General features: G+C 35.8%; 1 protein-coding gene and 1 pseudogene across 2 annotated transcripts in view; both read left to right on the forward strand.

The window, feature by feature from the left end:
- Positions 1–5,653, forward strand: part of LOC107675549 (RNA polymerase-associated protein RTF1 homolog) — an 18,218-nt gene extending 12,565 nt beyond the window's left edge. Inside the window, exons 5-19 of one of the 2 annotated variants that reach the window (XM_016469942.1) lie at positions 342–459; positions 549–660; positions 817–849; positions 937–1,078; positions 1,698–1,875; positions 2,011–2,093; positions 2,175–2,262; positions 2,367–2,474; positions 2,591–2,668; positions 2,785–2,906; positions 3,399–3,456; positions 3,537–3,614; positions 3,732–3,830; positions 3,907–4,021; positions 4,570–5,653. In XM_016469942.1, coding sequence (XP_016325428.1) covers positions 342–459; positions 549–660; positions 817–849; positions 937–1,078; positions 1,698–1,875; positions 2,011–2,093; positions 2,175–2,262; positions 2,367–2,474; positions 2,591–2,668; positions 2,785–2,906; positions 3,399–3,456; positions 3,537–3,614; positions 3,732–3,830; positions 3,907–4,021; positions 4,570–4,676 — 1,519 coding nt within the window. In that variant the 3' untranslated portion in view covers positions 4,677–5,653. The remainder of the gene's footprint in view (positions 1–341; positions 460–548; positions 661–816; positions 850–936; positions 1,079–1,697; positions 1,876–2,010; positions 2,094–2,174; positions 2,263–2,366; positions 2,475–2,590; positions 2,669–2,784; positions 2,907–3,398; positions 3,457–3,536; positions 3,615–3,731; positions 3,831–3,906; positions 4,022–4,569) is intronic. The other variant, XM_016469943.1, reaches the window with a different exon arrangement.
- A 579-nt stretch (positions 5,654–6,232) lies between these two features.
- LOC107675580 (golgin subfamily A member 5-like) overlaps positions 6,233–11,340 on the forward strand; it is an 8,665-nt pseudogene continuing 3,557 nt past the window's right edge.

Raw genomic sequence — 11,340 nt, forward strand, 5'->3', positions numbered from 1 at the left:
CTGTGTAAAACTTTTAGCTTTATACATTTTTCTGTATTGCTTTATTGCATTTAAATGTTGTTATTTTTGTTATAAGAAAAAAAGTATTAAACCTGTTATACTGTATTATGACAACACTTATTTTAAACTAAAGTTAAATATCGTGATAACACCGCATACCGTGATAAAAGCATTAGCAATTAATCGCAACATGAGAATTTGATACCGGCATATCCCTATACAGTACCAGTCAAAAGACCAAGAGCTTGTAACACTCCAAAGAGAAAGGAAAAATCTCAATCGCATCATATGACCCCTTTAAAAAATGATAAATTAATGACCATTGCATTTCTCCTAATAAGGTTTGAAATCAAGCAAAAACTGAAGACTGCGAAGAAAAAGGAAAAGGAAGAAAAGAAGAAGAAACAGGAGGAGGAGCAGGAGAAGCGAAAACTGTCTCAGGTCCCTGACACTCAGGTGGTAAGTAAACTGTGTAGCCAACAAGTCCTTCTTAAAATATAAATGCAGATGTGGTCTGCCACTTGTGTTTTCTCTGTCTGTTCATGCAGGTCATGTCCCATAACAAAGAGAGACGGATCAAGAGAGACGAGAAGCTGGACAAGAAGTCACAGGCCATGGAAGAGCTAAAAGCAGAAAGAGAGAAGAGGAAAAACAGAACTGGTAAGTTTTTAATTACTTTCTCGTTGTTAATCAAACAATATTGAATAACAAACTGGAAATTAAAATAAGAATTTATGATAACTGGATGACACTCACATGCAACATGATGCAACTACAATTTGGCATTCTAATGTTTGAAACATTTCTTGGGCATAGTTCCTACTGTTTCACCGTTCTTCAAAAAAAACAGTAAGCAGATTAAAGTGTAGTGTGCAAAAAATTAGTATTCCATAGCCAGTGTTGCCAGTGTCTGATTTATAACCTTTGACTTTTCAGCTGAGCTCCTTGCCAAAAGGCAACCACTAAAGACAAGTGAGGTCTACTCAGATGATGAAGAGGAGGAGGAAGATGACGATGACAAGTCTTCAGTAAAGAGTGACCGCAGCTCAAGGTCATCATCTTTTGATGAAGAGGACGAGTAAGTATTAGATGACACATTAACCTTCTTAGTATTAAGCAACAAATTGGATAGCTAAAATTATGTTGCATTATCAGTTTAAAAATGGGAAAAATAATTACATGGTAATTAAAAAATATGCTTATAGAGATGTACACTACCATTCAAAACTTTAATGTTTTCAAACAGTAATATTGTGAAATGTTATTGTAATTTAAAATGCAATTTTTTCCTGTGATAGCAAAGCTAAATTTTCAGCTTGTTATCAATGTTAAATAAATGTTTATTTTTGAAAACCATGATACATTTTTTTCCAGGAAAGAGCAGCATTTATTTGAAAGTCTTATTTAACATTACAAATATAGTTTAATGCATCAATGCTGAATGAAGATTTGTATTTCTTTAAAAAGAAAACACCAAACTTTTTGGTTGTGTGTGTGTATATATTATGTCCTCATTTGTAAGTCGCTTTGGATAAAAGCGTCTGCTAAATGACTAAATGTAATTATGTAAATTTATTTGTTTTTATACTTATAGATTTTAAGCTTACAGATTCATAAATATTTTTTTAGAAAAATATTTATGACAGGTCTGTCCCTCTGTAACAAGCATGTTTATCAAGTATGTATCTGTATTTCAGTAAAGAAGAGGCTCCGCCCAAGTCCCAGCCTGTGTCATTACCAGATGAACTGAATCGGATCCGGCTGTCCCGGCACAAGCTAGAGCGCTGGTGTCACATGCCATTCTTTGCTAAAACTGTTACTGGTTGTTTTGTTCGAATTGGCATTGGAAACAGTAGCAGCAAGCCTGTTTATCGGGTCAGTGAAAATTTTCTCTTCCTTTTAGTGTTATAAACATCTTTCAGCAATTGCAACCTGAAAGCACACATTTTAAGATATAAGGTCTAATATACTGAGTTATAGATGGACAATTTCTGAAATGAAATCCTGCAGGTGGCTGAAATCATTGATGTGGTAGAGACAGCTAAAGTTTATCAGTTGGGGTCCACACGGACAAATAAAGGCCTTCAGCTCCGGTACGTTTGCACAGGAAATCTGATTATATATGCATTTATTTCTTTGCCTTCCACCAGTTATGTAATGTGTCATGTTTGCAGACATGGAAATGACACACGAGTCTTCAGACTTGAGTTTGTGTCCAATCAGGAGTTCACTGAAGGCGAATTCATGAAATGGAAAGAGGCGGTAAGTGAAATTTAGTTGCATTTTAGGTTAATCGTAGAACTGCAGTCAACCTGTACCATTATGGGATGTGCATGACCAGTAGTAACCTTGTTGCTGCCACATAGATGATGTCAGCAGGAATGCAGCTTCCTACTCTGGATGAGATCGGCAAAAAAGAGCAGTCCATCAAGGAGGCGGTCAACTACAAATTCAATGACAAAGACATTGAGGATGTACGTCCCACTGATGTCGTTTCCTAATGTCTTTAATACAGGATATTCTGATGGTTGTCAGTTGTATCAATGTATAACAATGTGGTTATTTTTTTATTTTCTTTTTATTAATACAGATTGTCAAAGAAAAAGACAGATTCCGAAAGGCTCCACCAAACTATGCCATGAAGAAAACGCAACTTCTCAAAGAGAAGGTTGTAATTTTTCAGATATATCACAAGTAGATATGCCCTTGGTTGGTGTATGATTCTGTTTAGGTGCATACTTGTGATCCCATGCTAATCTTGCGTAACTTGCATCTTGTGTACAGGCCATGGCTGAGGAGAGTGGTGATGGAGAGAAGGTGAAAGTACTGCAAGATCAGTTGAATGAGCTGGAGGAGAGGGCAGAAGCGCTTGACCGACAGAGAACCAAAAATATCTCTGCCATCAGGTCAGAAACACACATACACTACTATGACTCTTACTCACTACGCAACTACTCAATAGTTTGTGGTCAATAGTTTTAAATTCCTTTTTTTATTAATACATTTTAAAATGTAATTTATTTCTGTGATGCAAAGCTGAATTTTAAGCAGCCATTACTCCAGTCTTTAGTGCCACATGATCCTTCAGAAAACATTCTAATGTGATGATTTGGTGCTCAAGATTTCAACATTTCTTATTATTATCAATGTTGAAATCAATTAATGTTAGTATTAACTAGTATTGCTATTTTAGTGAAAAATGTGATTTTGTTTTCTTTGATGAATAGAAAACAGCATTTATTTGAAATAGGAATCTTTTGTAACATTCTAATTGTATTTACTGTTACTTTTTATCAATTTGGTGTGGCCTTCCAGAATAAAAGGAATAATTTTTTTTATCTTACTGATCCCAAACCTCTAACTTCTTCATAATCATTTTTACTTTCTTTCCTTTTCAGCTATATCAACCAGAGAAATCGGAGTTGGAACATTGTGGAGTCTGAGAAGGCATTGGTGGTAGGTGTTCCTGTTACCTTTGGAGCTGTTACTCTCCTAAAGAACATTCTGGAATCTGAAATGTGTTGGTTGTGTTTCAGGCAGAGGGTCAGAACTCAAAGAACCAGCAGATGGATCCGTTCACCAGACGGCAGTGTAAACCGACTATGGTGTCCAATGTGAGGAATCTTTCTCTCAGCTCTACTGTCCTCCTTTGCTTTTAAGTGTATCCTTTTTTGGGGCAGTCATTTAAAAAAAAAGAAAAAGAGAATGAATTTTCTCTCTTTTTTTCTTAGGCTAGAGATCCCTCCGTCCATGCCGCTATTTTGGCTCATCTCAACCAGAAATACGGTTCAGGCTCAGGCCAAGACAACAGCCAGCAGGCTAATAAACAGGTAACGCACAAACACCCACAGCAACATGAGCCTGTTCTGACCTAGAATTCACTTGATTGATTTGTTTATTATGCAGGGTCAGGCTAGCCAGAAAGACCAAGATGTTACCAAGCCAACCAGTGACCTCTCAGAGGACCTTTTTAAAGTTCATGATTTTGATGTCAAAATTGACCTGCAGGTTCCTAATGCTGGTAAGTTTGTCACAGATCTAATAGCTATATTTGGATTTGCTTGATGTCCAGCAGGAAAGCACAATTAAGCAGTAAAATCTTTTTAAAGAAATTAATAATTTGTTCAGCAAAGGACACATTGAATTGATCAAAAGTGACAGTAAAGCCATTTATAATGCTACAAATTTCTGTTTCTAATAAATGCAGCTCTTTTGGACTTTCTCTTCATCAAAAAATCTTGACAAAAAAAAAAAAGATCACAGTTTCCACAGAAATATTAAGTTTGTTTGAGCATCAAATCAGCATATTAGAATTCTTTCTGAAGGATCATGTGTCACTGAAGACTGGAGTAATGATGCTGAAAATTCAGCTTTGCATCACAAGAGTAACTGACGTTAATATTATAAAAGCAAAGTTATTTGAAATAGTAATAATATAGTAAACTATTACTGTTTTTAAGAGATTTGTTTCAAAAACATCAAACCTCAAACTTTTGAACAGTTGTGTATATGATTCTGATCCTATGAGCTGATGTCTTAAATATTACAATTTATTTAAATCATCCACAGAAGCAAAGTCTTTGGCAGTGAGTTCGAATGCATTGCCTGTTAAAGATGGGGCACCACGCCGATCTCTCAACCTGGAGGACTACAAGAAGAGACGAGGACTCATCTGACCTACGTTTTTTAAAATCCTCTCCTGCATGATTGGACACCAGTGCCGGGGGTCTACAGCTGCGGCCACCCCTGTGTGTGTGAGTGTGTTTGGGAAAGTATGTGAACGTACGTGTGTGTGTATGTGAGAGAGAGTGTATGATAAAGAGAAAGAATAAGTGCATACCTTTAAGACTGAGCGTGTCTGAGACTGTGTGAGTGTGTGTTTCACCTGTTTGTAAGAGGAAATATTGATGAATAATGATATCTTTCAGGTCTTTTACCTGCAAAGGGTCACTGTTTGAGAGATGAAAAGTCGTCTGCGTTATTTACGGCGTGTGCAGATGTGAGAACAGAAATGCATTACCTCTGATTCTCCTTTTCGTACCAATGTATTCAGCATATTTTGTCCCTCTCAGACGCTCTCAGAAACGACCCTTTTATATCCAAGCTTGTGAAGGACTCAAAGGACACTATTAAAAAAGACAACACAAATCTTTTTTTTTTTTTTTTTTTAAAGTTGTAATTAGTTGTCAATAATGTGATCGGGTCTGCCTCGCTCCCTTGTTCCTCCTGAAAACGCTCTGAAGTTTTTTAAACAAGCGTTTTCTTTTCGTCCCCCCAACCCATGTGTAATGGGTTGCTAGGACAGTCCTGCTTAACTCTGCTTGCTGGTTTAGAGGCTGAGGAGCCGACCAATCAGAGAGGGAGTCTGACAATGACATCACACTCCCTAAATATAAACGTTTGTTTCATGTAAGACAATGATCAAATAAACGTGTCTGCCATGGACAAGAAAACATTGAGAATTGATGTATCCTTTTGTTTTTACTGCTCTTTTTTTCCTTCCATATCCCTCTGTCTCCCTCAGAGCTGATGTAAGTGTTATTGATCATTAATTATTGAAGTCTTTTAGTCAGTTCTCCTATCGTTGTGGCATGCCTTGTAAATAAGCGATCTTGAGTGAGTGCAGCTGAATAAAGGAGGAACTGTTTCATAATTCATGTGTTTGTGTATGTATTGGTCAGATGGCTCTTTTAGTTTTAATTTTAATTTAGAAAATGATGTCATTAAGGAACTAACTTGTGTTAGAAAAGGGATATAACAAGACTAACTGGATGGAAAGTGATATTGAGAATGCAGTAAAAACCTATTAATAATTACCAATTCAAATATCCCCAGAGAAAAGATTTTGTTTAAAACATTTTGATTAGAGAAGCAAATACACCTGAAATATATGTTTTAAATTCTATTTTTTTATATATATTAGAAGTTTGAAGATGAAATGTCGAAGTAGTAAAATCATATACTAAAAATTCACCATATATTTAATTAATATCAAAATTAGGCAAAAGATTTTAAATAACCGTGAATTAATATGATTTCCATATTTTCAAATTGGGAGTTTAATGTTTTATCTTATATGTCACCATGCATTTAATGGGGCAATGAAAAATTGCTGCATGGTAAGAATGAATTATATTACATTATATTATATTACATTCTATTATATTATTACAATCAGGCACAGCAACATCATTCAACCTTTTCTAGTCGGGCACTGTGCAGGGCGGACTGTTATGGGTCCTCTGTGTAGTTCCTGGTCCACGTCGGTCTGGATCCGAATGAGTAACAGGATAAAAAACAGTCAACGATAAGCGATCAAGAGACCAGTAGACACAATTTCCCCAGATATTCCCCAAAACATGCCCCTGCAAGATTTGCTTACCGCTTTCTGAGAGATCGGAGCCCCTTCAGGTACAAAAATCTGACCTTAACTGCAGTTATTGGGCAGAAGATGTGAAACTGACCATGTAATGCTTAGCACTGTGCTGTCATGTTTACAGGATTTACATTGCAAATGAACAAGTGTAATTTGAGTCGAAAACTAGACTAAATGTAGCGGATAGTTACAGCTGACAGTTTTGTGTAAATACACCGTGTTAAGTGGATTTGCACGCAAAATGTAAACATTAAGTGAGGAATGGAAAGAACTAAAAGGAAATGTCCAAAATTACAGATTAATAATTATTGCTTGAATATGCTAAGTATAATAAATTGACTGATTTTGTAATCATTTATAAATTTGACAGGCAAGTGTTTTCTTGCTAGAGACTTGGCATTGATTTAAATGAGAGGAGGTTAAAATACTGGATGTGAAGTATACTTTAAGGGATGGGTTTTGTTTTCAGCTAATGTTTGCATTGAAGAAGTCAAACATTACTGATCTGACTCTTCAATGTTGGTCTCTCAGGTTAAAAAACTATCTGTTTTTCTAATAAAAATGAAAAACTATTACTTACAAGCACAAAAAGTAAGAAACTGGGGTGGCATAAATTAAATAGCATGACAGGCTAGCAGGCATGTCATCACTTTAACATCTCTTGCATGCATATTTTCATTTCCAGGGGATCTCAGGATGTCTTGGTTTGTTGATCTTGCTGGGAAGGCAGAGGACTTCCTCAATAAAGTGGACCAGGGTGCAGCCAGCGCTTTGACAACAAACACTCAGAAGTCCTCCCTGTCCTACAACAGCCCTGACACCACAGATTCGATCCAGTACAACTCTGCGGCTTACAGCTCCACCCAACAGCACAGGGACTCCATCTCCTCCTCATCCCATGGAACTTCGGCTTTCATCTCCACAGCTGCTGGGAACATTAAGAAATCCAATGCCACGGTTTTGGCCAGTACAGCTAATGTCTCCAGCACCACGCCTTTGGGTTCTAGCAGCAAGGCATCATCCAACTTTGTGCGACCCAAAAAGCCAGAAGTAAACGATGATTTGCTCTTTGACTTCTTGAATAGTTCGGACCCACTGCAGAGCGAAATAAAGGAGGTCAGAAGAGAAACGGTGTCTAAAGTTTTGGGTCCAACAGGCGGGTCAGCTCAGACCCAGATGCCCCCTATTTCTGTGACCGGCGACCTGCAGATGGGCCCCTCTGTTCCTGCAACCCCATCCTCCACTCAGGGCCTGTCCAGAAATTCCAGCCTCAGCTCTCTCTCGAACAGTTCACACAGCGTTAAAACTGAGGATGGCTCCACTCGAGACCAAAGCCAAGGTACAAAACCTACATCATACATCATTTGGTTCATTGAATTTATCTGAGAGCAAGAAATTGTAATATTTTTGTCATCACAGGTTAATAACATTTGCTGTTACTCCCAAAAACTGATAAATATTGATATTATTTTGTCTTGCAAGTACAATTAAAGACGTTTTTATAGAGTTGTTATGTGTATACAAAATTGCTTGGTCTTTTTTATTTTATTAAATGTTTGTGTTTATTGAGTCTGTATTTGCCATGAAATAGCCTGTGAAGATGAAATGTCAGTAAACTTAAATCTTATTAAACATATTATTTTGTCTAAATAAAATGTATACTATTCAGGGTTATTATAGTTTACTAAAACAACAACCTTAGAAACTTAAGCTTCATTTATTTCAGCTAGTTGCCAAGGAAACATTTTTCATTTAGTTTGATGTAAAGAACCAAAATAACTAAAACTAATAAATAATTATAAAAAATAATCAAAACTATATAGATGAAACGTAAAAAAAAAAAAAAACCACAACAAAATTGCTAAAACTAAATTACTAATTGAATTATAAAATAAAATAAAAAATAGAAGCAAATTGAAAACAAATAATAAAAATACAGTCTAATTCAAAATATAATCAAAATCTATGATAGTATATCAATTATACTAAAATGGCATGCATACTATTTTAACTATTTTGTCAAATATATGTTTAAAGTAAAAACAAAAATCAATTACTTAAATGCTATAAATGAATTAAAGCACCGCAGTGTTATAATGTACAGTATCAAAAATGAATATTCATTTTAAGATCTGTTAAAGTTTGTATTTAACAGTGTTATTAAATAATTAGTGTTTTAACACCTTTACTACTGTTTTGATAGCATGTAATTCATCCTCTTTGAACTTTCTTATTTTATATGTTCTGTCCAGCTGATGTTCAGGAGAATTTGAATCCAGGGCTGGATGCTCCCACAGAGGCCCAGCCAGCACTGGAGATCTCACCTCAAGAGCTTCAGCAGCAGCAGCAGCAGCAGGGCCAAGAGCAGGTGATCTCCAACCTTCGTCTCGAGAACCAGCTTTTACGCAGTGAAGTCTCTTCTCTCAACCAGGAAATGGCCTCTGTAATCCAGAGAGCGAAAAACATGCAGGAGGGTGAGCCAGTGAGCCTGTTTGTTGAACTGTATGCTATAAATGTGTTTTTAGTATAATTTATATACTATTATAGTATTTCTTAATATTTAGATTTTTTTTTGCTTTTAGATTTATTTTTCAGTTTTAACTTCAATTAATTTTTTTATGTGCTTTTTTCATTTTTATTAGTTTTAAAAAATGTTTAAAATATTTCTATTAAAATGTAATTTATTTTTATTTCAGGTTTAATTTTAGTACTTCAACCTAAGCAATTTATTTTGGTTAGTTGCCAAAAGAATAATTCTTTTTTTTTCCCTCTCATTTTAGTTTTTTTAGTTTTTAGTAATTTAGTTTTTCATCTAATATATATTTTATTTCAGATTTTTATTTCAATTAACAAAAACAATTTTGAATAGTTTTAGTTTTAATGAACAATAACAGCACTGCTATGAGTATAATGGTAAAATGAGTACAAAAGCTTAGGAAGCCATTAAATGATTATTTCCTCTACTTTTATAGAGGTGAACCTTGCCAGGGCTCGTGCTGAAAAGTGGAACTTGGACCAGTCTCGCGTTGATCGCACGGTTCGAGAGCTGAGGGCACAGGTTGATGACCTCACAGAAGCCCTGTCTGCAAAAGATGGTCAGCTGGCGGTCCTTAAAGTACGACTGGACGAGGCAGATCAGATACTGAAGGCCCGAAACTCCGCCCTGGAGGAAGCTCAGAATGAGAGGATCAGGTGAGTTTCTTTGACAATTCACGGAAGCAGAAGAACACTTCTTGTTTAGTTTGAGATGAGTTGATAAAGCAATAAGCCCCGTGAAGCCGTGGTTTACAGTGAATTTATAACAGCTAAGCGGCGTTGTTAAGCACGGCGTGAAGCGGAGTGCCTAAAACCCCCTTAGCTGTTATAAATTCACTGTAAACCACGGCTTCACGGGGCTTATTGCTTTTATAAAATGGTTATTCCATATACGTAGTACGGTTTCACAAAATAAAACAAAGCAAATAAAGTGGAATGATATTAATAAAAACAGTATTCTTCCACCAAACAATGTAGTTCCTCAGAATCAGTTGTGGTTGCAACAAAGTGGTTGCCGAGCAACACGCAAACGTAAACAAAGGTGTATGTTTGTAGAGTAATTTACAACAGCTTCGAACGTGGCTCAGCCAATCAGAATCAAGGACCGGAACTATCCGTTTTATAATCTATATTTTCTCTTATCTGAATGAATCAACCTCTTTTGCTGTTTTTTATATTTTAGGATTCTTCAGGATCACAGTGAGGGAAGCAGTCTTCAGTCTCAGGCTTTACAGACACTACAGGACAGAATAAGAGACGCAGAAGCAGCAGTGAAGAGAGAACAGGAGAGCTACAGACAGATACAGGCGAGTTAACAGGTGTCATAGAAACAAACAGAACCGGGATTTATGCAGTAAGCATTGTCTAGAGATAAAACGATGGACCTGGTAGATCTTAATTGCATGTCATTTTCTCACAGAGTGAGTTTGCAGCACGACTGGCGAAGGTGGAGACCGAGCGTCAGCAATTGGCGGAGTCATTAACAAACGCAGAGCGTCGGGTGACAGAAGAGAAACAGAGAGCTGAGGAACTACTTCAACAGGTCAAGAGCGCCCGATCCACAGCAGAGTACACCAAACAGGAGCTGCAGGACTACAAAAACAAAGCCTCACGCATCTTACAGGTCTCACTCTCTCTCTTTATTTTCATGTCACTTTTTGTCTCTGTTTGATAAGTATATGAAGGATCATGGTCGTTGTTCCTCCAGTCTAAGGAGAAGCTGATCAGCAGTCTGAAGGAGGGCTCAGGTCTGGAGGTGCTGGAGGGGGCCGGGGCTGGTGTTGAACTCGAAGAGCTCCTATATATATAGTGTGTGTGTATTCATATTTTTGTGCCTTTGCTTTTAAATTACTAAAGGCTGAAGGATCAGAGTTTAGTGTTTTTTGCTAGTAAAGACCATAAGTGGTAAAACTGGTAATTCTACAGCACTAAATTAACACAGCTCAAAATTAGATTGAATTATTTTCATTTATATGAGTCACTATAATAATACATATTAATCAATAACAACAATTACTAATCTTGCTAGAATATTTTAAGATTTCTTTTTATGTATTTTATTTTTTTACTTAAAACATGATTAAATAGTTTCAAAATCAAAAATATTTACAATGTTGCTTAATTTTAATTTCCAGCAAAATTATTGGAAATATATAATAAATGTTTGATATGTTATTAAAATTCTAGTTGGTAAACTGTAGAAAACATGCATTGATTATATAGTAAATAAACACAACTAAAAATCAGATCTAGTTATTTTCAATTATATGCACCACTATAATAATACAAGAAACAAATAGCATTATTTACTCACATTATGCTAAAATATTTTATTATGAAAGACATCAAATATGTTTTATTTTTCTTAATTAAAATATTAATAAAATCTAAATATTTAGAGCAAAATCATTGGAAATATATCATGAATA

This window comes from Sinocyclocheilus anshuiensis, unplaced genomic scaffold (genome assembly GCF_001515605.1).
Source record: "Sinocyclocheilus anshuiensis isolate Anshui unplaced genomic scaffold, SAMN03320099.WGS_v1.1 scaffold1097, whole genome shotgun sequence".
NCBI classification, from domain to species: Eukaryota; Metazoa; Chordata; class Actinopteri; order Cypriniformes; family Cyprinidae; genus Sinocyclocheilus; species Sinocyclocheilus anshuiensis.